At 43.9% G+C, this 25,899-nt stretch overlaps 3 protein-coding genes across 3 annotated transcripts; 2 read left to right on the plus strand and 1 right to left on the minus strand.

Moving 5' to 3' along the window:
* Window positions 1–3,185: 3,185 nt before the first annotated feature.
* csrnp1b (cysteine-serine-rich nuclear protein 1b) lies at window positions 3,186–16,329 on the plus strand. Its single transcript, XM_083995374.1, has 5 exons — window positions 3,186–3,428; window positions 10,093–10,291; window positions 12,254–12,513; window positions 12,603–12,899; window positions 13,040–16,329. Exons 2-5 carry the CDS (start codon window positions 10,111–10,113, stop codon window positions 14,012–14,014), a joined length of 1,713 nt encoding a protein of 570 aa, XP_083851500.1. The 5' UTR covers window positions 3,186–3,428; window positions 10,093–10,110; the 3' UTR covers window positions 14,015–16,329.
* A 1,265-nt stretch (window positions 16,330–17,594) lies between these two features.
* On the minus strand, window positions 17,595–19,535 carry LOC311003767 (elastase-1-like; the record flags this gene model as incomplete). The annotated part of the gene is made up of 8 exons (XM_083995604.1): window positions 17,595–17,692; window positions 17,792–17,941; window positions 18,092–18,237; window positions 18,360–18,496; window positions 18,681–18,809; window positions 18,917–19,023; window positions 19,281–19,375; window positions 19,502–19,535. The coding sequence occupies 8 exons, from the start codon at window positions 19,533–19,535 to the stop codon at window positions 17,678–17,680; spliced, it is 813 nt and encodes a 270-aa protein (XP_083851730.1). The 3' UTR covers window positions 17,595–17,677.
* A 1,945-nt stretch (window positions 19,536–21,480) lies between these two features.
* Window positions 21,481–25,870, plus strand: LOC311003367 (Golgi reassembly-stacking protein 1-like). Its single transcript, XM_083995104.1, has 9 exons — window positions 21,481–21,687; window positions 22,192–22,272; window positions 23,000–23,203; window positions 23,453–23,539; window positions 23,651–23,781; window positions 23,883–24,021; window positions 24,115–24,241; window positions 24,342–24,464; window positions 24,811–25,870. The coding sequence occupies exons 1-9, from the start codon at window positions 21,622–21,624 to the stop codon at window positions 25,071–25,073; spliced, it is 1,221 nt and encodes a 406-aa protein (XP_083851230.1). The 5' UTR covers window positions 21,481–21,621; the 3' UTR covers window positions 25,074–25,870.
* The last annotated feature ends 29 nt before the right edge of the window (window positions 25,871–25,899 follow it).

The following is a 25,899-nucleotide window of genomic DNA, read 5'->3' on the forward strand; positions in this document are numbered from 1 at the left end:
TGAAAAAAAACAATGTAGGGCTTCATTCATAGCAAGTTTTTAAAGTTACACATATTTGAGAGTTACGTAACGTGTATCAGTCAAAACGACATTGTTGAGCTCGTGTCAGTGATCCGATGTTTGCCAACGCTTCTGCTATAATTAGCCACTTCACTCTGAACCATATCACAGAAGTGGCAGAGCAAGAATGTCTCCGGGCTCTGTGGGACTTGTCAAACAGAGGGCTAATTGTTAATGTTGGTGTTTTTTAGTCCCTTTTTTTCCCCTCCTCTGTGTTTTTTTGTGAAGAGAGTAGAAGTCCTCAGTAAACGGCTGTAACTGCTGCTGCTGCCGCTCATGTGACTGTCGGGTTTCTTCCTCGGGGCCGTGGATGGTTCATTGTTGTGTCTTGAGGAGTTCCAGGGCGACAGGGAAGCTAATTGGGTGGAGTCTGTCTGGACATACTGACTCCCAGGCTCGCGCCGGAGCTTTACCGCGTCACACGCCCTCACCTACTGTGCTAAACACCTAGGACACGAGAAAACAAAAACAACTCCCTAGACAGTATCATCATGACGTGTGTCGTCAGATCAGATAAGATCCCGCATACAGATACCGCTGAATGTTTATTTACTTTCCTTTATTTATGTACGTAATGTTTTATTTCACTGCCTGCCCTGACTTTAAGGTAATTAATCTTTTCTGGGCATTTTTAGTGGGTTTTTCCTTCTTGGGTTGTTTTATTTTAGAGGATTTTAGATACTGAAAGTGATAAAAGTGTCCTGTGTTTCACAATAAATAAACTAAAATTAGAATTTTTTTTAATTCCCCTTCCCTTTAATTGTCAAGATTGTGATCTGTGATGCAAATTCTTCCACTTGTTTCATTTTGTGTGGTTAAATGGAAAGGCTACATCAATGTTCTCCCACATCATCATTATCACAAAGTCATTGAGGATTGTTTAAATGCTAATTTACAGCTCTGGTGAAACAACCGTGAATAACTGAAATCAAGTAAATCCACACTCTCACACCTACCGTGTCGTGTTATTCTCATGATGTGTTACTTATGAACTTGGAAAACACATCTCACTTTGAAAACAGAAAACACCATGGGCTCAATTAGAGCAATAATGGTGTGCTGCTGCTGCTGTCATTGGGCTTGATGGTCTTGTTTTGCCTGCCATGGCTGACGCCCTAAATGGGGCCCTCAGGCTCAACAGGCAAGTGAGAAAAGGGCCCCCTCTATTAGCAGGAGACAATTAGCATAGCTCTATGTACACAGCTTTAAAAGACTTCTCCACAAATATGCGAGTCAAGCACCTGTATTGACATTGGCAGAACACTTTGCTGCAGTGTTCAGGTCCAGCTGAGAGTGAAAGCAAAGCGTCCCAGTGCGCGTGCCGCGGAGCTACACTTGTAAATACCTGAGAGGAATTCAGTGGAGGGAGGGAAGGGTGTGTATGTCTCTCTCTGTGTGTGTGTGAGTGAGTGTGTGTGCATGTGTGAGGTGTTGCAGACTGATCCCATCAGTGATTACAACACCGTGGAATTTCATCATTAGAGCATTGATGAGAAATCACTACTATGCCTCGGTGTGGAAGATTATTTGCGACCTTTGGAGGAGCAATTTCAAGACTCAGATACCGAGGCCATGTTTGTTTCAAAGTCTCTCTCGGCCGAGTTAACTGCTTCGTTTTAGTTTCTATTTCTAGCTTTTATAGTGATGGCACAGTTCTATCATGGAAATCCCTTCCATGGTAATTTAACTGTTTAAAGATCCAACTTCCTCATTTCTTTTGAAGCGTCACATTGCACAGTTTGTGTCAGGACACTTACTGGGAAGGTAAAACTAAATTATAAAGTGGAGGTGTACAAAAGCTGTTTCAAAGCTCTCTGTGCGTTGTAAGGGATGATTTATTTAGTTGATTTTGTTGCTGTACAAGTCGTCATATTTAAAGCAGTGGCCCCTGCCAAGTCACAGTCCATCACAACCCCCTGAAAACAACGTGCTTATTTATTTTATTGTATTATCAAGTATCAGAGAATGAGTCCCTTTATCAGTCTCTGACCACATGAGCTCATTTACTAAAATGTTGAACTTTTCCTTTCTGACTCTAAAAATACAAGAGAGAGAAAAAACATCCACCATGTGTAAATATTTAAGTTTAATTCCCATGAGGTTGCTAAAACCTCCTTAGAAATCCTAAGGACACAACTTCAGTGCTCAGAATAGCAACTGAGAAGAGAGATTATGATTTAGTATCCATTTGGTGGCTTTTTCTGGACCTTTCAGCCACATCTCATGGTCTTCATCACTGGCATTTGCTGGCAAGTTTATACACGGATTTGTTTCTCAACAATGTTTTTTTTTTTAATGATTGTCAGGTTATGGTAAAGACAGTTGTTTCCTCTGAAATCATACTTCGCTTTTGGATTCCCTGAAAAAGAAAGTGAGTCACCGAGCTCATAGAGCGTTCATAGAGCTTAGTCAGTGTTTTGTTTGACTGGAAATAAGCCACACCAGACATCATTACAGCACCTCCTACGTCACTGTTTTAGAGATGGTGTTGTTCGTCCAGTGGTGACACAGCTCCTCGATGCTGCTCTTAGCTCATATGGACAGGGATGTGCGGATACAGGTGGCTCATCGCAGCTCAACGCATAAATAGATAAAGAATCTTTTCAGGTTATGATAAGAGCTTTTTATAGGGGGATGATGCTGATCTCAGATTTTAATTCTGGCTCTTAATAATATCACTTCAGTACAAACCAGTCTATCTCCTGTGGAAACCACATATCTCCAAAATGTCAGCACCAGCCCTGAGTGTAAAATAAAATTCTCAACCCTTATTATTATTGGATACAGGATCCAAGTATCCATCTATCTATCTATCTATACAACATATTTTCACTATCTCACCACCAGAGGCTCACTCCCTCAGCAGCCCAATGGTGACCACATATCATGATTATTTTCTCATACATCTAATAATATAACATTTTCATTCTCACACGCTGTTAATACAAAGGGCTGATGATGAGCGTACATGTAGTATGTGATGCAGGTAGTAGGCTACGGGTACAGTAACAGGGAGGACGGGCAGGAAGCGGCGTGGGCAGCCTCCCTGTGTCACCGCCTGCGTCAGACCAGACGCCAGGAGGGAGTTTTCCACTGACGAAAAAGGCTGCGCTTCTCGGCAGTCTGCTACAGACAAGGGAAGCGCTTCAGCCGGTACGGAGCCCCGTGCGGCAGCGACACACACAGACAATAGCGAGCCCGAGAGCCGCCGTGCGTCTATGCGGGGATAAAGCGCTGTATCTCTTTTTTTTTTTTTTTTTTAATCTTTTTATCTTTCGTGCCATTTGGATTTACTTCCACCATCGGCTCCTCTTCGCCCACACCGGCGCCGTTTGGTCACTAATGGTGATCGGATACCTGAAGTGGTGGTGAGTATCAGAACCGGGGACTTCAGCTGCTGCTGCTGCTGCTGCTGCTGCTGCTTGGCTGATTGAAACAACCGTAATTTATGGGTTTAACCTCAGCGGAGGAGGGAAACTGAATAGTTTGAGTGTTTTTCTTTGTGTATCCGAGGTATTTAAATCCTGCATCAGAGGTGAGATGTTGTGCGTGTCTTTGAAAACACCACTTTACATCGAGTCGCGTTCCCTCAACTTGACGCTTCATTGTATAAATATTGACACGGTCGGCTGCTCGTTGGAGTGACTTCGGTCCAACTGGCTCTTTTCGTGGGTGTAGCTGCTCACACACACACACAGACACACACAGGTGATCATCGCGATCTGATAACGGGAGAATTTAAATGGCTCATTTGTTGATTTGGGCGAGATTCCAACAACAACCCGCTTCATTCACTTATTGATTTATCGATCGCTGATTTGTAGTAACTTCGCAGCTCACATCGGGAGCGTTGTGTTGTGCATTTCGGTGTGGTGCTTTTTTTTATTTGTCTGGTTTTGGTGTGTGTTTGTTTTTTGAAGGGGATCGGTGTGTGTTGAACTGTTGATGAGGTCGGCTTTGTGTATTGAGCCCCGTGTGGAGTTGTTCTCGTTCACCTCAGCGGTGCTGGTGCGCCTCTTGTAACTAGAGCGACTCCTGAAGGCAACTACATCCTCGCACACAGCTGACAGGGCTGCTGTCATTACAATTAGCATTAATCACCAGGAGTGATCGGGTCAGCGGCGGAGGGAGACAGAGAGAGACACCGGCCGGCCACGGGATGGTGCACCTTCAGCCCAGATCCAATCATTGATTCCTGATTGATGATTGATTCCTTATTGCTTAGGTAAGGGGGCCAGGTGAGCTCCTTCATTGTTTCAACAAATTCCCTTTAACAGCACGTGTGTGTGTAGGCTATAGGCTACTCATCATAATCAGCCATTGTGACGCATCCATGAAGTTTATATGAATGTGGCAGGCAGAAGAAGCTGTTATTGATGTTTATATATCTATATATTTTTTTATTTTTTAATCAGGTATGACACTGTTGTCTGAGGCTTTTATTCTCTAGAGCTCCAGACCGTATCTGCTGTTCATAAAGCGACTGAATCAATTTAATCGTCTCTAGCGCGACCTCACCCGGATCATTTTTGGAATCATGTTTTCTGGAATTAGGCTACAGAGAAGCTGAATGATCCTTTGTTTACAGGAAACCAACACAGCACTTGATGCTGTGTCTTTAATGTGCCATGCATGTCCAAGAAAGGTGCAGGGATGTCAAATAACTCTTTATCTCCTGCTTATAAAACACCATTTCCCGTTTTACACCCCAGTTGCCAGAAATAAAATAGCTACTAATAATTAACCAGATTGTTTTAGTTTTTCACCTCCTTCTGCATTGAAAACTGATCAAAAGCTCTGTGATATCTGCTCTGCAATATTTTGGAGTAATTTCAACCATGACAACACCATCCGTACCCCCCACCCCCCTCCCCACCACCCTCTGGCTCCCTCCTCCCCATCATATGATCCTGCACTCAGCTAACCTTGTGGTGCCTGCAGCTGTTAGACACAGCATAGATAATCTGGATGGCCACTTCCTGTGCACTGCAGTGTATATTTCACAACCTCAGGAAGCTCACACACACTTTTAGTATCTGTCTCCCCAGCTGGGAGACAAGACGGCAGCAGCAGCAGCAGTAGTAGTAGTAGTAATAGTAGTAGTAATAGTAGTAGTAGTAGTATAGCAGTAGTAGTACTAGTGCAGGGTTCAGACAAGGTTGTCTGTGCCTGTCTCATTTTGGTCACGCAGGACGGCCCCCCACACTTTTGTCCTCCGAGACAGGGTAGAAGGAGGAGGGAGAGGGGGAGGGGGTGGTGGGTGTTGCAAGGACTCTGCCGGCAGTGTCCCACACAGCAGTGGAGGGCTCCCATCTGCTTTGTCCTCTCCCAGCATTCCATACTGCAAGTGTCCCAGACTGGAGCGTGACCCCTGAACCTAAAACCACCTCCTCCCTCCCTTCTTCCACACACACACATGCACACTCACACACACCCAAAGCTGCATGTTTGCTGCCAGCACACTGTAATGCAAAGGAATTCTTTCTTTGAGATTTCCTCAGCTCGCACAAGTTCCTGGTTCATGCAAACATTTCTGCATAGCAACTACGACGAGACTTCTTGGAAATTATAAAGGAAAGTCTTTTTGTTTTTTTAGTGGTTGAAGTCAAGTAACCTAAATAGGAGAGAGAGATAGAGCAGCCTGACTCCTGCAGGCATCACCTGGCCATTCAGGTTTGGTCTGCATAACAGATTAATGACAGCTGAGGGCATGTGAGGTCCACGTGCAAGCTAATACTGTGTCAGGTGGGGGCGAAGGAAAGGAAAGGTAGCTCGCTCTGCTGCCTTGTGAGAGAGCAGGACTTCCCAGTGGTTAGCAGTAGAAAACACATCTGGGTTAGATAGAGCCTGTGTTCTTCTCCCCGCTATTACAGCGAGAGCGCCGCTGCCAGAATGGAATTCCTGTGGCTTGGAGACATGACATTATTTATTTGTTTTGTACGATTCTCCCTCCGTCTTCCCACTACCTCTCCTTTTTGGAATCGAGCGCGAGCACGGGTCGAGGCAGGGGGAACAGAATGTTTCTGTGGCACAGTCTCAGCCCGGGCTCTGGGCTTTTTTGCTTTTCGGTGAGAGAACAACAGGCTCATAGAGGAGAAAACAGGAGCTCTCCCTGCTTTGTTCCAGCAGGTGGAGCGCTTCTGAGGAACAGCTGAGCCGAAAGAAAGCAGCCAGTGTTTCCCCCAGCTGTGTGTGCCGGAGCTGGAATCCAGCTCACTGTCACCTTGATGGCTCCGATCAATTACCTCCGTCTTCTGGAGTGACGGAGCTGGAAGTGAGAGGTGCAATACCTTGAAGCCTAGGAGGGTGGTGGGGGGGTGGGGAGAGGGAAGCCTGCCCAGACACGCTCCCACACACACTGACTCCCAGGCTCATCATTATCACATTTTATGAGCACTCAACTCAGTCAGTCATTCAGACGCTGCACTGGGTTTGTCAGTGTGCCATGTAAATGCACTCGGCTGGCGGAGATTAGTGCAACTTGTCACTCCCACCTTTCGCTGATATCGGCTGCAAAAGGGGGCAAAGTCAACTGTGACTTGTCCTGTTGGTCTGGGGGGGGGCAGAAGGGGGCAGTTAACTTGGAACAGGCTGCAAGCTGACTGACGTCTCTTCATATGCGGGATTACGTAGAAACATTTTTTTTTTATCAGCGCATATCAGTTCTTCTTGTCACACGGGAAAATAAGGATGAAGTCATGGATTTAAATCCTAAAGCAAAGCTGCTATATCAACTAAAGAAGTTGAGTAATGTCACAGCAGCATCTTATTTTGCAAAATGGTCTTAATAAGTGATTGATTAAACCTACCGTCTTGCACATCCTGCTCAAATAATTCAAGAATCCGTAATAAGGACTGGAGGAGCTGTCTGCAGATTAAATAGAAATGAATTGGGATTCTGAAGTCGTATTAACAGCCTGTAGCTGCATGTATCAAGATAATGTTATTCGACTGACATAGTTATGCATCTGACTTTAGCTGTGTAGTGCTTCTGGTGACAAATCTCCTCACTCCAGATTTATCTTCCCCAACTCTGTGACAACTGGCTGGGGAGCACCTCAGCGGATGCGTTCCTTATCTGCAGCCTGTGTGTGTGTGTGTGCGGTTGATGGAATGACAGTGATGCATAATTTAGTGCACGTTGGAAACATGCTGTGCTCCCATCTCTGGCTCGGCTGTCCGATCACATCCATTCTCCATTTAGGAGCAGCAGACATTCACAGGCAGCGCTTTCTTGAGGAGCCAGTTCTGAATTCTTCTCTTTTATCTTTGTTCTCTCTCTCTCTCTCTTTTTCCCCTCTCCCTCCCCTTCCACCCTTTTTGCAAATGAGTCATTGCACGATTGTTGTCTTTTTACCCTCAGCCCCTTGTTCCATCCGCTCTCCCTGCTCTCTTGGCCTTGTTCTGTGGGTGAAGCGGCTGAGCAGGCTGAGAAGCTCCAGATTGACTACAAGCCGTCCTCCTTGCCAGGATTAACCTCTCGCCATTGTTTCTGCCCGTTGAACAGGATTAACAAATCAATGTGTCAGGTAGACTGCAGTCAAGAGACAATGACCCAGTTCTGACACCACTGCCCCCACCTCTCCCCCCTCCTCCCCCCTTCTGCCTCACTGCAGCTTTTAATTAAAAAGACTTTGCTTAGCTGGCGCTATGCACTCCCTTGAGGATGCCTCACAGCTTTGTTTTCATTTTTTTTTACAAGGAATTGAAGGAGAGGGGGGGTTGATGGCAAAAATGTAAGGTGAACCCATGTGTGCTCCTCTCCCCTCGCACGCCGATATGTACACTGTGCCGTGTTGTGTTTGAAGCACACATGTTGTCTGATAAGTGAACACGAAAGCAACAGATGCTGCGCCCAGGTGTTTCTAAACAGTTTCAAGGCAAATCCCATGATGTGATGATATTAGTAGCCGCGAACGGCATTTGGAGATTATTTCCTGCTCGAGTAAGCTGATAGATGGGAATTAAGCGGCTGCTTTTTCTCATCGGTGAAACACACGCAAGCGCCGAGGTGGCCGGCCGCCGTGCCGATGGAAGCCTTTTTGTTCTGTTGCAGAGACGGTTTACGGGCCAGCTTGACCTATTGCAAGGTGATTCATTCATCATATGTGCACTGGGGACAACAATATCTGACTGCAGCAATAACAATAACTCCCCATACAGCTGCAGAGCTGCCCCCACCGCCTGTACAAAGGTGTCAGCCTCTTGCCCTTGATTCTGACTTCTCCTTTATCCTTGTCAAAGGGAGGACCGGTTTTGCATAATTGCTCCCTGTTGCATGTAGAAAATGACCCCTTCCTTGCATGCTTGCTTTTTTTCCACCCCTCTCCTCTATGAATGCAACACTTGCATAACACGCTGATAAGACAAATGAAGCGTGCAGGTCACACATGCTCTAAAATCATTGGATGATCTTGCACCTGTTCTACCTTTTGATTTAGTTTTCCTGCTAAGGAGTGATGGAGACGGGTTAGCATCACCTGCCAGGTCTGATACTTGACATGTGTGGATCATCAGTTTAACTTGGTTTAATGCAAATTCGAAAATCCCTTCCACTGTAATCATCCAGAAAAAGAGTGCAAATTCGACCTCTGACAAGCTGAACAATCTTGACAAAATTATAGGTGTTACAGCGCAAATATTTGAACAAACACGGCTAAAAATAACCAAAAATTGAAGTGCATACATAACCCGCTCAAGCTGCAGCAGCTGTAAGTGATTTGGCTCAGACTCTGAAGACAGTAAACAGTTTGATGGTGAAATGATCTCTTTACGGGTGAAGTAAAAAAACAAAAAAACCCTCCTTTCCCATTCCACATCATTGTAGGGAGTGTCTAAGCTGGAGTAGAGCCCAGTCATGTCTTCCCTCTCCCCTCACTTCCTTCCTCCCTCCACCCCTCCGTCCCTCCTTGTTTAAGTTAGCAGGAGCTCAGCCACAGTCTGCGCTGCTGATGACCTGTCTTGTCTTGTAGTCGCCATCGCCTCGCACTTCCCAGAAGTCACAAAGAGCGCTGCCTGTTATTTGTCAGAGCTGTGTGATGCATTTATGCCCCATAACCATAAAACACACCACCAGTAAACCTTCGTTCCCATTCAACATGTAAATGTTTCATGTCAGAGGTTTCTGTTCTTCTTTTTTTTTTTTTTCCTTTCCCTGGAACAAACCAAGGAGACGGGAGGCTGATTTAGTTTAGTAGAGCTTCAAGGGTATTATTCCTTGTCTAAAATAAGATTTAAAGATATCAACAAAGCTCGTACATGGAGGGGCTTTCACAGATATTTGGCAACGTCTTTGGATATTAGAGGCTAACTGGCATTCCCTCTCCTCAAGAGCTTTAACTGGTGATCATCGTTTTCGTCGGCCTGTGCCTGTCTTCCTGTCTGTCTCTCAAGGGATTGATTGTTTTTACCGCTGAACCAGCAGCCCCTCTCGCGGCGGGTGCACTGAAAGAATGCATTCAGGGGATGCATCGCAAAACATCCCGACTATGCATAGCTGTACATATCTACCCGTGACGGCCATGCGAACACATTAAAACGGGATAAGTGGCTAATTGCCCTGGCTTTGGCCTGCCGTCGGCTGCCTTGAGGGGAAGAAGTGAAATGAAACATCTCTGTGCTTCGATGATCGGGAGGTCACCTTTTTTGCTCCGTCCTTTATCTAATCAATGCGTTTGCTGAGCTGATGGGATTTGAAGGAGAGGGTGGTAGGGTCCAGTAATTGTTGACTTGTGTGAATAGGCCTGATTGATTGCTTCCTGTGCCATGGTGAACTCCCACTCTCAGCTGAGTGCAGCGAGAGGTTGGGATGCATGTGGTCTCACATGGCCGAGCACAGGACCCGGCTTGTGCCAGTAACACTGCAAAAAAAAAAAAAAAAGCCTGCGTGTGCACAATCGCTTCGGTGCAACTTACAATGTTGATTTATTTTGCTCGGGAGACAAATCAGTGATCAAAGATGTTAAATGAAGTATGAATTATTGGCTAATAGCCTAATAACCCCTCCCTCTGCTCTGCTCCCCCCTCCTGCAGATTGTTCACACTAACGCCATGAGTGGGCTTCTCAAGAGGAAGTTTGAGGAGGTGGATGAGGACCCATGCTACTCCTCGCCCTCGCCCTCCTCCCTCTCCTCTGCCTGCTCCGGCTGGGACTCGGAGGGGGAGAGCTGCTACTCGGACACCCTGGATTCCACTCCCAGCAACCCCAGCTCCCCGGCAACAAATTTCAACAGTAAGTGTCCTCTTCCAGCAGCACTAAATCATAGAAAGAGCTGATGGTATATACCTAATGTGTTCTCTCGCCTTGTCTTTACTGCTCTACAGAGGCTCTGATAACAAACCCATAAAAACTAGGAAGGGGTGGTGGTGGTGGTGGTGGTGATGGTGTGGGGGGGGTGGATTAAGGAATTTAGGCAGCTGGCAGCCCATGAAACACTTCACAGAAATGATTTCAGACTTCTGCAATGAATACCCCTTTTGATTTCATGCCCTAAAGCTGCAAAATGGCTAATCGCATTATGCAGTGGCTGCTCACCTTGGCTCCATCTCCACCTTCTTCCCAGAGCCTCGCAGTCAGACAGAGCCTCACCTGTCTGCGAGAGATGCGGCTTTGAGCGGCTTCAGGGTGTCTCTGTCTGGACCCGGGTGCGTCTGCTGGGCCTTTAGGGAAAGTGGCGGAGTGGGGGGGGGGTTCGGTTCGTTGGTCGGAGAGGGATTGTATAGTGTAAGGGGGGGAGAAGAAGGGCAAACAGTGGTGAGGTTTCCAGGATGGTGGGGCAGGGCGCCAGGAAGAGAAGCGTGGCCGGTTGCCAAGGCTGGGAACACACAGAGCCTTGTCTGAAGCCCGGGCATGCACCCAGCACAGGTGCTGAAAAAGGCTGAGTGAAGGGATAAAAAAAAAAAAAAAAAAAAAAGGAAGGGCGGTGGGACAATCAAGAAAAGAAGGCACGCAGACACATCTAGAAGAGCAGCTTGGGTGGACTATAATAATCCAGTGTTTGTGTTGGATGCAAAGTTGTTTGCTATTGTAAACTGAAGGGGTAAAAACAGCCAGCAAAGCGATTCCCATTTAGAGGCGGTGGAGAAAGTGTCATTTGTCTTGCGCAGGTGTTGTAAGCCTGACTGGATTTGATGGATGTGTAGCCGAACCTGGCAGTTTATTTCATCAGCGCCACCCCTAGCGGCAGATTAGAGACACAGTGAGGCCGCTGTGGCCTTTTTTTTCCTCCCTCAGAGCTTCCATTAGCACCACTACTACTCGCATTTTCCCGGTTTGACTTGCGTTGGCTGAGAAAATGGGAATCTACAAGCAGTTTCCCACCTCATAATAAAGGTAATGCTCAACACATGTTGAGTATTATCATCGTTTTTTATGCTCACACACACACTTGGAGAAAAAAAAAGAAACATTGGCTCTGGCGGCTTAAATGGAGGAAAAAGTTGCTTGTCTGTAAGTGAAGCTCAAAAGGCTTGGTGAATATTCCTGGGCTGAGGAAGTGGAATTTATAATAAAGCTTAAATAATTGTTGGGCTTGTTCCCACATATGGTTCCACTTTGATTCCCATATGGTTTTATTGTATTTGTCTGGATGTAGAAAGATGGCTGGTTGCTGTCGGCGCTGAATGTTTCTAACAGAGAAAGGACCTTTGACTTGTGTCAGTTACTGAGCCTTTTGTGGGGATTGTCAGCTGGTCAGTGAGATTCAGGGTGGGCTGTTTTTATTCCTGTCCTGAGAGCTCTGCTTCCACCCTCCACCCCATCCGGAAGCCTCCAGCCTTTACTCTCCTTGGTTTGTGATCCTGGCAGTTCTGCTTCCTCCACTGTGCTGGTCACCAAAGGGAAATTCCTGTGCTGGGTGTTTTTTTGTGTGTGTATGTGTGTGTGTGTTGCACAGTAGGACAAGAAACAAAGCTGGAAGGATTCTTGTGAGTTTAGGTTTCACTTTACAGGATGTAAGTGTGCTGGCCTCCTGTTAGCACTGTTATTTAATTGGGTACATGATAAGGCTTGGTTGAGGACTAGGGCAATGAATCAGAAGGGTGTCCTTTTACAGGCTGTTCAGCAGTGTTTGCACATATCAGAGGAGTCCATGTGATGGGTTGTTGTGCCCTCTAGTGGCACATAACAGCAGCTGTTGCAGTGTAGAAGACGTACCATCTGTTTCTAAGTCTGCTGCTTCTCTTCTGTCCACAGCAACGTCCATCCTTAAGAAAGCCAAGAGGCCACGGCGGGGCAACGTGACCTTTGACCAGGTGACGGTGTTCTTCTTCCCTCGGTGCCAAGGCTTCACCAGCGTTCCCAGTCGCGGAGGATGCACCCTCGGCATGATGCAGCGCCACAGCGCGCTCCGCACGTACACGCTGGCGGAGTTCGCCGTGGAGCAGCGGCTTCTACGCCGGGAAAAATTCCTCAACAGACTCAGGGAGGAGAAGCTGGAAGCTCTTAAACTGAAGGTGAGAAAAACTCGCCGAGACACTTGTGAGCTTTTAAAATCCACGTGTTTTCCTATGCAACAAATTAAAATCCTTTTGTTTCTCTACAGCTGACAAAGAATGGAACCCAGGACAGCGAGGAGGCGGAGCGGCTGACGGTGGACGACATCCCCGAGCAGGACATCGAAATCAACGTAGCCAACCTGGACGAAGGCTCTTTCCTCCAGCCTTATCCGTCTAAGCGCCGCTACGCGCTGCTCAAAGCAGCTGGCGTGAAGAAGATCGACAAGGAGGAGAAGAGGCAGCTGCACGAGCTGAGGATCTCCAGGGAGAACTGCGGTTGCGACTGCCAGGGCTTTTGCGAGCCCGAGACGTGTAGCTGCAGCCTCGCAGGCATCAAATGTCAGGTAGGAGCTGAAAATCCCCCTAAAACTACAGCATATGCTCAGTTGGATTTAGAGAGTCAATAATCGCAACACCCAAACAAAATACAGCTGAGGGGGGGGTTACGTTACATGCATTTGACTCTTTCCCCTGCTTCTTACAGATGGATCATTCCTCTTTCCCATGCGGCTGCACGAAGGACGGCTGCGGAAACACAGAGGGCCGTATCGAGTTCAACTCCACCAGGGTACAGACGCATTACATCCACACGATCATGAAGCTGGAGCTGGAGAAGCGGCTGGAGGAGCAGTCGAGCACGGAGGAGGAGGACAACAACGCGACGGCGGTGCCCTCCTTCCCCTTCAGCTCGGAACTGGCGACGGCCGGAGAGAACAGCTGCAGCAGCGACATGACGGACTTATCGGACTCCTCGGGTCAGAGCGAGGACTCGGAGGCAGGCGAGAGCCCGTGCGAGCACCGGACTCAGCTGGACGTGGACGAGAAGGGCCTGAGCCGCATCCTCAGTTTCAACGACGCGGAGAACTGCTCGAGAAGCAGCGGGGATAAGAACGGTAGAGACGTTTGCTTCCCGGACCAACGGCAAGAGCAGCAGCATCAGCCGTCCACAGAGACTTTTAGCAGCTTTAGCATGGTGGACTTCGCCGACGAGAACGACAACATCGACGCCGCGCTGTTGGACTCCACGGCCGACCACACAGACAATCGAGCGACAGCCATTTCAGAACTTTTGGACGAGAACGCCAACCAGGGAAACGCCCTGTTCCACAGCAGCAGCGTGCCGCACACGCCCTCGCCCACCATCGACCGCTCGGCGAGCTACAACATGGACCTGAGCCTCTCCTCGGAGTCGGACCTGGAGTTCTTCGACGGCTTCCCGTGCTTGGGCTCCAGCTCGCTCTACAACTCCCTCAAGGAGTACGAACACATGGACAACTTTTTTCAGTTTCAGTTGCCTAGTTACCCCAGCTTCCCCGCGGCCAGCGACCCCGGGACCTGCCTCCTGGAGTCGCTGATCGGCCTTTCAGAGTCCGTCCCAGAACCCCCCGCCACATTTACAGACAATCAGCTGTTGGAGGAAGCCATGAAATTGTCTGTGATGGAGTCTGTGAAAGTTTGACAAAACGTGAAAATCTTTGGACAAGTGCAAGGAAAAAAAAAACAGGAGTTTGGGAGGAGACTGAACATGCACATAAGACATCAATGTCGACGCGTTTGATTTCAGAGGAAGCTGTGATTTCCCTCTTGCCTAATAAATGTTTGAATTCCAGACTTGCCTTCAAAATGTTAGCAAAGCAGTTTGGGATTAATGCTGTGTGAGATGGCAGCTAGTGTTAAAAGTGAGAAGATACTGAACAGAGATCAATTTGACCAGGCCCACACAAAAAAAACAAAAAAAACAACCAATGATGGCTCTCAATTCCTAAGAAAGCTCTTTTAACCAAACTAAGATCACCAACCGATATGCTAAATAGGAAATCAACTTTTAATGGGGCCGGGTTGGGTATCTCAACACAGCTGAATGTGCACCTCAGGGATTTTTTTCTAGCTTTCTAGCTTTTGGAGGCAATGTATGGTGACCATTGCTGTGATGGCCTTCATATGAAACCCGAGTCAAATCACAACAGAGTCCTGTTCATGTCCTCCCTTCGGGCTTTACACCCAGATGACTTGAGTAGGTGGGGTCCTCCTTGTGTTGTATCCTGAAGCTAGTGGACTCTCTCTCCTCAAGATCTCTCCCAAGGGTCTTCTATGGTACAAATAACAAAAAAAAAATCCCTCTAAAAGCTCCTCGATCAGCACTTTATCTGTGAAAATAGTTATGTATGAATAGGCATTGTTTTGGTTGTATGGGGTCAATTCAACAGTTGAACGCTAAATTATGGAGTTTCTTATTTATGAGCTGGGTATCTACAAATAATGGCTCATACCATTAAAATCTGTAGCTGTATTATCTTTATTACTTTTGTTTTAAATTATTTCCTTTTATGATTAATTTTATTTATTTCAGATAACGCCTACTTTCACTCAACAAGCACTGTGGTTTGATATTTTTCACCAGAAAGTGCAATCTTCCTTCCTTTTTTCCATATCACGTTTAGACATTGTTATGGGAAACGGGACCACAAGTCCATCGGAAAGTATTTAATGTCTATTCTCATATACATCTAACTTTTTTTTTTGGTAACTTATTATGTCATTATTTCCTTAGTTATTTAATTTAAGACATTTTGGCAATAAAATGGGCTGTTGTGAAGTTTACTGGATGTGCCTGCTTATCAGGGGAGCCATGCCTGCCGACGGTGTGTGTACAGTGCTTCCATTTAAGCTTTGGGACTGAAAACTGTGGAATCTCCCTAATCACTGAAACTAAATTATGGGTCTATTGTATTGCTGCCTGTAATGTAACCATAGAAAATTACACTAATATTTTGTAACTAATTTATGTAGGTTGACAAAAGAATTCTAATCACTGACAAATTGAATATTTTATTATTAAGAAAGCAAAATGAGTAATTTTCAATCTGGGACAACCTTTGTAATATATGAATTATAGAGAAATGTATACTTATGAAGGTTATTGCTCTCTAGCATTCTGAAGTATTTTTAATAGGCAGTCTTATGGTTAGATATCTTAGCGAAATGCCACTAAAACCGAGTTAATTGAAAAAGATCAATTTGATTGTACTCTGAATTTTTTGGAAGTCTGTGACTTGGGTTACAACATGTTATAAAGTACACATGTAAAAGGGATTTGTGGATAAAAACTGCATATATTATACAATTTTTATCACACACACAAACCCTGTAAATCGAAGAGTTGCCTCATTAATTACAGGACAAGACCTTTCAAAGGTGATTGTGCTGTCACCTGTGTTGAGGGACACTAGAGAGTTGATGTACATATCTCACCCTTTCTACAACTGTTTCAACAGCCTTTCTGGACCCTTTAGAAATTATGCATGCAGGTCCTGTTTGTTAAAACTTGTTCTAATTAATTGTATACTTTGAAAAGTGCGGAGTGCACATCGGAAATGTACCGTATTATTCGCTTTTTGCCTTTTTAATTATTTTGAAATCCATCCAATATATGTTCTTATGCCATGAAGAGGCCACTGATTTTTGCAAGCAAACATTTGTTTCTCTTGTATAAAACATCAATTCTCATGAAGAAATGGCAACAGTGAGTGTTTATCAATGTAATGTATTACAGTACAGCTTTTTTTATTTTATTTTATTTTCAAAGAACGTGTCTTACTTTTTTGCCTTTTGTGTTGTACATATTTCTGCTTGAATGGTCCTGCAGAGCAAACAAAGCTGCTTTATTTTTTACATATTCACACTTTAACCTGCTGTTCAAAAACAGTTTCTTTCATCTAAGCCATTTTGACAGCCTGTCCCTCCAAATAATAATAAAAAAAAACATTTTCTAAATGCTTGACTTTGTTTGTCATATGTTCATTTGTTATATGCATCCATGGAAGGAGATGCACTAATGCAAAAACTGGATATACTTGTGTCAAAATCCTTGTTTTGGAAAAAAGTAGTCCCTGAGACTGTTTTAATTGTTGTAGTAGTAGGCCTAGTAGTAGTAGTAGTAGATGTTTGCATAATGCATGAGAAGCATTTCAGTTTTGGATCAGGGTGACCCCTGACCCCAAGTTTTGTCCGCTGTTTAGGATAGTAATTGACATGGCGCTCAAAGATGAGATAAATCTGAGACGTGAAATGATAAATGGGAGAAGAAAGAAAAAGTTAAATCACACATCTTTTTTTATTTTTTAAGCTTTTTAAAATCTTTTCTGAAATCTCTAATTTCTCAAACTGTCCACAATTCATTAACTATAAAAACCAATAACATACAGTTATTGTTTTTTATAAAGGGGCCAATGCTACAAAAGTAAATATACATTAATACATTCTCCACTAACAGTAGCTAAAGGCAGTAAAAGCATGTGCCCATTCAGTTCCTTTCTTTTATTATCATAGGTGTTTTTTATTGCTCCCCAAAGTTTCCCACTCTAAAACACCCAAACTGTTCTGTCTGTTCTATACCATTACAGACAATATACAGTCCACAGTAGGCCTATATGCACTGAAATGGCATCCTTTGTGTGTTTTTTTGTGCAGACCACTGGAATTCATCTGTGGTTCCTGGTCGCCATGGTTAAGGGAAAAACACCCACTATATGTGATGTCATGCTGTAGCCTCCTGACTACCACCACAAACATATGGCCGGAGATTCCAGACAAGGAGGAAATGTCGGACCGGTGACTGCACATAACTCACATTTGGCTACAATTAAGAAAATGTGGTTCTTTCAGTGGATGTTTCTGGATTTTTTTGATACATCAAAAAACAAAGATTTACCTCCATGTTAGATCCTTTTTAGTTAATGGGGATCTAATCAACCATCCATAACCACCCATAATAACATCCTTAGGAATTTTCCATCATCTGGTCTTAAACCTTTGATAATATTCACCCAGTGACCCTTTAACTTTGCTGCTGGTTCTAAGTAAAGTATAGTAGAAAATGCCACCCATTAGAAATGAAGACTATGAGACTGCATGTGCCTCAGTGTAGGAGCTCAGAGAAATGCATCAAAGCCTGAGCGCTGTGATGTAAACATGAGACACTTTTGCCACCCTTTGGTTGAATGTAGAACTACACTCACAGAATATAAAACACACAAGACTATGAGCCAGATTGTTTTTATTTCACAGGTTTCATTTGACCCTTCAGGCCAAAAAAAAAAGAAAAAAGAAAACCTGCTGTCGCCTAATCAGACATAACCTGAAGGGAACGTACAAGAAAAGAAAAAAAAAAAGAGTCAGGCAGCTGAAATATGGAGACACATTCATAATCACATCATGGAGGAGAGAGCAGGCTTACTGTAAAGATCCAATCAATGAAGGAGGAGACCCTGGTGAAGACCGTGGGCTTGGTCACTTGGTTGCACTGGCCGGATGGACCGTAGCTGACGACGCCGTGGACTCTCCAGGTGCCATCAACGTGGCAGTTCAGGGGACCGCCAGAGTCGCCCTGATACCAGAAGCAACGAAAACAAATAGTGAGAGGTGTGTGTTATTTCTCACTCAGTTTCTGTCTATACAGCTGTTGCTCTGTCAGTTATCTGGCAACACCGATATCCTTGGCTTGCATGATGCAGTTGCAGACATTTATTTACTGTACCTGGCAACCTGAAATGACTCCATCCCCTCCAGCGCACACCATGGTTTCCAGAGCAATGCTGCCCCACCAGCTGGGCTGAGAGCAGACTTTATGCTCCACCACCCTGATGGCAGCCTCCTGGAGGGTGGAAGGCATGGTCCCATAGACTATAGGAGAGAGAGAGAGAATAGGAATTTATCTTTCTTTATTTCTCTATTAAATGTATGTGTGTGTGTGTGTGTGTGTGTGGGGGGGGGGGGGGGGGGGGTGTTTGTGTGTGTCTGCTCACAGTCAACGAGGCCCCAGCCGGTGATGTAGCAGGCAAACTTATGAGGAAGTGTCTCATCAGGGTAGGGAAGGTCAGCGATAGCCACGTAGCCGTTGTCGTACACAGGGTTGGCCAGTCTCAAGATGGCGATGTCATTCCTTAAGAGACACGTACACAAGACACATAGAACTGTATCATGCACCAACACATGTGGACCTTATTTGTTGCATGTGATGTGGCAAACCACGTTGCTGGTGAAACACTTTTAAAACTGAATTAGAGGTGAAAAGACACAGGTGGGACACGATACTATTCCAAATTCAAATCGCTGTCTTTTTTTACCCATTGCCAAGCTGTCCAGTCCACCCAGGATGGACAATGATCCTCTCCACAGGGAGGAACTCCTCAGTGCCGCCGTACTCATAGAGGTCATGCTCACCCGCGACCACACGGTACTTACTGGCATCCGTGCTGACAGGGACATATGAGAGAGAATTTTACTTAATAATCATGACGAATGCATGTTCCAATGTATAAATGGGAGGTGAATAATGATACCAACTGTTCACAGCCCCTACCTGAGGATACAGTGAGCAGCAGTCATGATGTGGAAACCACTAATAATAGTGCCTCCACAGATGTGGTAGAAATTTCCGTCATTGTATGAGTCCATTTGGAGAGAGATCTAAGAGAAAACAGAGATCAAAGACACAGATAAAACAGAGGAGAACAATTTTTTTTTTTTTTTAAGAAAAAAAAGAAGAAGGATCAGTATGATTATGACCAGAGGATCAGTAATGTTGTACTGTCTATTTGACAAAAGACAAAAGCATCTCAAACAGAAGTATATTGAATGTTGGATCAAGCAACTGTTCATTCTGTCATTCGTAGAAAATTGTTGTTTATTAAACAAAAAGAAAAGAAATGACTGTCCAGTTTTACCTGCCATTTCCACTGGTGGGGTTCAGCATCATAGCCTCCTATGACCCTCTCATTGTGCACATTGTGGTTGAAGGGCTCCTCCGCCACAATCAGCCCTTTGGTGTACATGCGAAGAGAAACAGAGAGGACAGTGTTGACATCGTTGTAATATTTGGAGGGAAAAAATAATCAAAAACAGTACTTAAGAAGTTTAGTGCTGATTAAAGTGTTGAAGAGCTCACCAACGCAAGACAGAAAAGCCACGAGCCAAATCATGTTGGATCAGTCAGGATGAACAGTGTTTGCTTCTAACTATTTATATCTGTTTGAGACTGGAAGACCTTCAGCGAGAATTAGGCAACCATTGAGTTTCCTGCCAATATCAGCAATCGATGTGGATTATGCCAGATCTGATGTACACAATATCATGTTGTAGTGGAAAAAAGGAAAAGGTGTGAGGTCTCTTAACAGCTAGTCTGCAAACATACACATCATATGTGTATGTATCTCAAAATCCACATAGTTATGGTCAATATATATATTATTTTTTATTTGTACTCTTTTTATAGGAATGCTGTTTTGAAATAAGGTCTCACATTTCTTATCATGGTGAGAAAAGTGCAGGTGTGTTCATGTGAAGGCAAAGTCAGCTTGGCCATCTGTAAAGGGCAAGGTTGGAAAGTTTTCTACAGATAACTTACTAAATTGACTAACAGCCAAGGAATAGAAAATATTCCACAGTGTAAGTTTAAGTCGATGTGGAAAATAACAGGTAGCAATAGCTATATTCTTATTTCAGTCAAATATACAGATGTGTAAGCACACACAGAAATAATACACACATTGCACAGCTACATATAGCCTAGAATATCTGGAGGTAGCAGTTAGATAAATCAAATAATATGAATAACTAATAATACAACACATTGAAATGTAAAATATTTCTAATATTCTTCTTTTCATTGATTCTAATCCTATTATTCTTCGGCTGCATCTGTACACAAAAGGCACAGTTCATACAGTGTTATTGTTTTTATTGTGTTTTGTGGGAATATTGTGAGTTCAGTGGCAGGTGACTAAATGTAAATCCTGGAGATAAAGTAGGCCTAGTGCCAGAACACACATAGCTACCGACCACTCACCAGTGTCCAGATGAGAGGGCAGCCAGTCCACATTCCTCCTGGCAGGAATTTGTTTTTTCCAGATCTTCAAATTGATGTGATATTCAGTAACTTTAAATAGAAACTCCTCCCTTTATTTGGAAATGTTATCATCCTTCTTTACCAATTAAATACGGAAAATGGTTTCGTGGAAATGTTAAAACAGTAAGAATAAACAAGATGGGGTGGGGTGGGTGCTTCAAAGGCCAAAGGAAACACACCCCTGATGAAGACAGCGTCGAAACGCGTTGGGTTCTTTTTTATTTAGTATTAAATAGGCTACATCTCTGCTACACCCAAGAGTGCCTCGGGATCTCTCCTTTTTTGACAATAAGAATTTAAACAATTGATGTAGCCTAGGTTTCTCTTATTTTGATCATATTATAGCTATAGAACCCAAAAGCTGAGTTATCCCTATGTGAAACCTACTCTGAAAATGGTAGGCCTACAAACATACCAAAACAAATATCAAGAAGCATTTTTTTTATTAGCCTATTAAGTTTAATATGTTTTGTATTGTGAAGCTTATTTTGTTGTCTTCACAAACACAAGCAATATTTCAGAATGTTTTGTCTTTGTAGGCTACATTTTTCTCAAGTAAGAAAGGTTAAATAAACAAAGAAGTAAATAGAGTAGCTAAATAGATGAATAGGGGTGGATAAATAAAAAGAAAAGTGTGTGTTTTACACTGTTGGCTTTAAGCTAAATTCATATCAAAGCTATGTCATGCGCTGTCAAAATATGATTGATTTCTCTCAAGTATTTTTTTTATATAAGGTAGCTACCTTATATAAAAAAAATACTTGAGAGAAATCACGGGTGAACACGGGTTCATAACAAGTTCAACAATGTTCTTTTTTCATGAATGAGATTTTGTATCTTTCACACCGGTGTATACTCTGTTGTTAGGCAACCATGGCGAGGAAAGCTAATCGAGCGCAGTTTGCTCGACAGCCTCGTGGAACTGGTCGTCCAGTTGTCGATCGATTTCTCTGTCATCTCTATTTATTAGCTTTGCCTGGCCGCCCGGCCGCTGCCGCTGCTGCTGCTCTGCTGCTGCTCTGCTGCTGCCAACCTGCCTCAGCTGTTTGGCGCTAGCTAGCTGCTATCAGCTGAGTCGCTCCTAGTGATGCCTTCTTACATTACCCTACCTCAGTGACATTTAGTTTTGTGCGAGGGAAACGAAACGGTTCAAGGCGGCAATGGGGCTGGCGCAGAGCTCGTTTCTGTCGGACGGTGGAACAAACAGTGGATATCATGTCCACGGGGTACGTTTGCTGTAGCGTAGCACAAGGTTACACACACACACACAGCACAACACACAGCACAACCCTCGCTTCCTCTTACTGTGTTAACCTCATGCTAACTATGCTAAGTCCTGCTCAGACAGCGTTGTCGCGTTTTAATATGAAGAAACATAATAAGCGTCGGTTGCTGACATAAAATCTGTGATAGTAACTCGTAAAACCGTGGTCAGCGTTAACGGTGTCCGCCCATGATGAGGTGGCACTTGGCCCACACCCAAGTTATATAGACACCGACTGTAATTGTTTAGCGTCCCTGCAGAAACACACACTAATATCCTTAATATATCGGCTCATTCAGTATTTGAGGTGCACCTGCTGTTGTTGTGATGTCTCGCATTGAAGATGCCCCAAATTCTGCACACACACACTGCAGTATGTTAAAGTGGACACGTGGGGGCGACATGATGACTGTGTTGTTTTTTTCTGAAATGAAATGAAATCAAATTAAATGTTGAAATGTTTCAGGTTCAAGCGGAGTCCCCTGCTCTCAAGGCTGGACTGGAGCCCTTCTTTGACTTTATCCTCTCTATAGGAAATACCCGACTTGTGAGTAGATGATGAGTATGATGCTTGGGCCAAGTGTATCTTTGGCATGTCTCCAGGCCAAATGCCTAAATATTCCCAATTAGTTTGTATGTAATGCATTAGGATTAAATAGGTTCCATGATAAATAATACTAAAAAAAGTTAATATGTTATGGTGATCTGTTCAAAAATTAGGTGAGGAAATTTGAGCAGTAGGTGTTGTCAGCCATTTATGCCACCAGGATCTTTGTTGTAATGAGTTTTGGCTGGGTTTTACGTGTCTATCCGGTTCTGTGGCATTAGTCACCAAGAAGCTTGAAATGACCATGTGTTTACATAATGATCACTGTTTGTTAATGTGAGTCTATCCCTGCAGAGGAATGTTGAACACTTACCTTAGCTACATGTTGGTCAGCATCCGTAAGCCAAACATGAAATGGAAAAAAAAGATAAACTTGCTGTGGATGTTTTCTTTTGTTTTTAAATGAATTTAGATGTTTGTTTTAACCTAATTTATTATAGTCTGTGTGCTACTGTGCTGTTGTTTTACCTCAAACCCAACAGGACAGCCAATTTGTCCTCCCTTACAATAGAATTTATAGATCGGGCCTGTGTTATGGCCTCAGGAGAAAACATGGGCCAAATGGTCTACTGCCATAATTTCATTTTATGTTCTTTTACCTGAAGTGAGGTCAGTCATGTCTGTGCTGTCACAGCTGGGTTTGTTCAAAATGTCTCTGTCTCGCCAGAACAAAGAGAGCGACTTGCTGAAAGACCTCCTAAAAGCCAATGTAGAAAAAGCGGTCAAACTTGAGGTGTACAACTCTAAAACCCAGCGGGTGAGGGAACTGGAGGTGACGCCCAGTAACATGTGGGGTGGTCAGGGTCTGCTGGGGGCCAGCGTCCGCTTCTGCAGCTTTGAAGGAGCCAATGAGAACGTGTGGCACGTCTTGGTAAGTAAAGTCTATATTTCTTTTGTTTAAACTGTGTCTTTATGACCTTGATGTAAAACAGTTAAACACCAACAGTGAGGGAATCATAATCCCATAGGCCTACTCTTTAAGTATTTTTGTAAGTTAGAATAAACTCACTCACTCAATAGCAGCATATTAAAATGTTAATGACATATTTACATTCACACATATAGATAATTTTCAATTATTTTAAATTTGTGTTTTTATAACATTCTTTACCATTTTTAGGACATAGAAGCTAATTCTCCTGCAGCCCTGGCCGGCCTTATTGCACATGATGACTTCATTGTGGGAGCAGACCAGGTGTTACAAGATGTGAGCTTTGTTGTGTTTTTTCTTTTTCTTTTGCCCTTATGGATATTTAAAGACAAACACATTCAACAAATTACACTGTAAATTATTAATAGATTTTTCTTGTGCCTGCAGTCAGAAGATTTCTTTTCATTGATTGAAGCCAATGAGGGGAAACCTCTGAAGCTGCTGGTGTACAACACGCAGTCTGATCAATGCAGAGAGGTCGTAGTGACGCCTAACGGAGCCTGGGGAGGAGAGGGAAGGTGGGCATGTATTTTAAGATGATTGATTAAGATAAATATTAATGTAACATATTTCCATTTCTCATTGCGTCACTTCTGTCTTCTTTGCCTTTTCATTCTAGCCTCGGTTGTGGTATCGGCTATGGCTACTTGCACAGGATCCCCACTCGTCCATTTCTGCCAAACGACCAGAATAAGAGCGTCACGCAGTCGACAGCTGCTGGCAGCACTGAAGAGCTGCCTGCAAGTGACCACACTGAGGTTTCAGTTATCACACCTGTCTTTGTTTTATAGTTTAAAATGCATTCGAGACGTTGTTGAGTCTAGAGTGAAACATGAGTTCTCTTTCTTCAGGTGCCTTTTGCGGCTGAATGTAGCTCTCCTAGCGTCGGTGAAACAGACTTGAATCAAAGCGAAGGAGCTGTGCAGGAGCTGTCAGTAACCTCTCCCACCTCGCCCACACAGCCAGCTGTAGACCTGGGTAACCAAATCTAATTAGAAGAAGCATGAATTTGTTTCCAGTGTCTGATCTTGGTGTTTTTAACACAGCATAATGGACATTTGTTCTATGCAAATCGCAGATATTTCCGACATACCCGAAGCAAAGACTCCAGACTTATCAGACATGGTTTCCAGTAATGACACAGTGCAGACGTCCATGCATGCTAATTACGGAGATGACACCGGAGATCAGTGTAGCCTGGGTAAGTACATTCACACTCTCTGCAAGTGAACTGTGCTGCTTATTACATGTTTTAGTGCCACCTGGCTTAAAGAAAAAAACATTTAAAAAAAAAGGTTGGAACAGGTTTTTACTGGCCTGCATCATATTTCTGGGTTCATTTAACCTCGTTGTTAGTGCATTATTTTCTATTCCCTCAGGATAGAAACTATCGAACCGTCTTTGATTGGATGATTTCAATGCCATTAAAACAGCAACAGCAGAGGATTATTAAACAACCTAATAGGGCGTAACAAGAAAGTAAATCTCTCTTCGTGCATAGCAACATCCAAACATTGTCGATTAAGGAGAATTTTTCTTTTCTCTAGATGACTTGTCTGTTTCTCAGAGACCGTCATCTCTGGAGAAGGATGAAGAATCCGACATCCAGCAGACATCTGAGCTGGAGCATCCTGTTGACCTGATCACCGCAGCTCCTCCAAGCAGAGAGGTCGTAGGTAGCCTTGAAGACGCCACAGAAAACCTGTGTGACACAAGTATCCAAGAGATGCAAGGTACCAGCTGTGAGCCCCCACTTTCAGCTAATAGTGTGACGGAGGAGATGTCACAACCTGCTGCAATAGACAATTAAGAGGACTGCTGCACTAGAGAGTAAGGAACTTGTTTTAACTCCTGAGCTGACTTGCATAAAAGAGTTAAGAGCACATCATGGTACAAAAAGCTTCCCCATACGACTGTAAGTTGCTTCACTGGAACTTTTTTTAGGTTATTTTATTTATATACAAGTGCCACTACTGCATGCTGAATTGCACATTTAAGAGAGATGGGGCGTTGAGAGTAAAGCCAGACAGATAATTATAACTGTATGAATGTATCCTATAATTTAGGTACACTGTATGTTTCAACATCTAACAGAGTGAAGTCTTAGGTGAGTCTTAGTCGCTGTTATAAAAATCATCCTAGTTTGCACTAAAAAAAGCCAAAGGTGAATAATAATATTCGGTTTTGTTGCTCTCACTGTCGTCACCTGCGATGTCGTCTGAAACAAAATAGAGAAAAAAGAAAGTTTGAGCTAGAGTTCACACATATCCATCATGTGATTTTAATTTGTTAATCGTTTATATGGAGTATGGATTTTATGTTTTTGTTTTCTCCGGGGGGTTAATTTTGACGAGAACACATTTAATCTCAGGCCTTTACCGTTTCAGCCTTTTTGCCTTATGTCTCATTTTAACTGTCATTTCTCCTCTTTGTGTATGTTTGACTTTTGATTGGTGTAAATGAGGGAGTCACATGTGCTGCAGCTCTCTGATTCAGATCTGTTTCTTCTCCTCTTTTATTGGAATTATTTGAAGTTTATGATTTTTAAGGATGGATGTAAATACTCAAATATTTATATACAGTATATAAAAAAGAGCTCACGATAAACCTGCAGTAGTTTACTTGCTTTTTTTTTA

This window comes from Trachurus trachurus (assembly GCF_905171665.1).
Source record: "Trachurus trachurus genome assembly, chromosome: 20".
Lineage (NCBI taxonomy): Eukaryota > Metazoa > Chordata > Actinopteri > Carangiformes > Carangidae > Trachurus > Trachurus trachurus.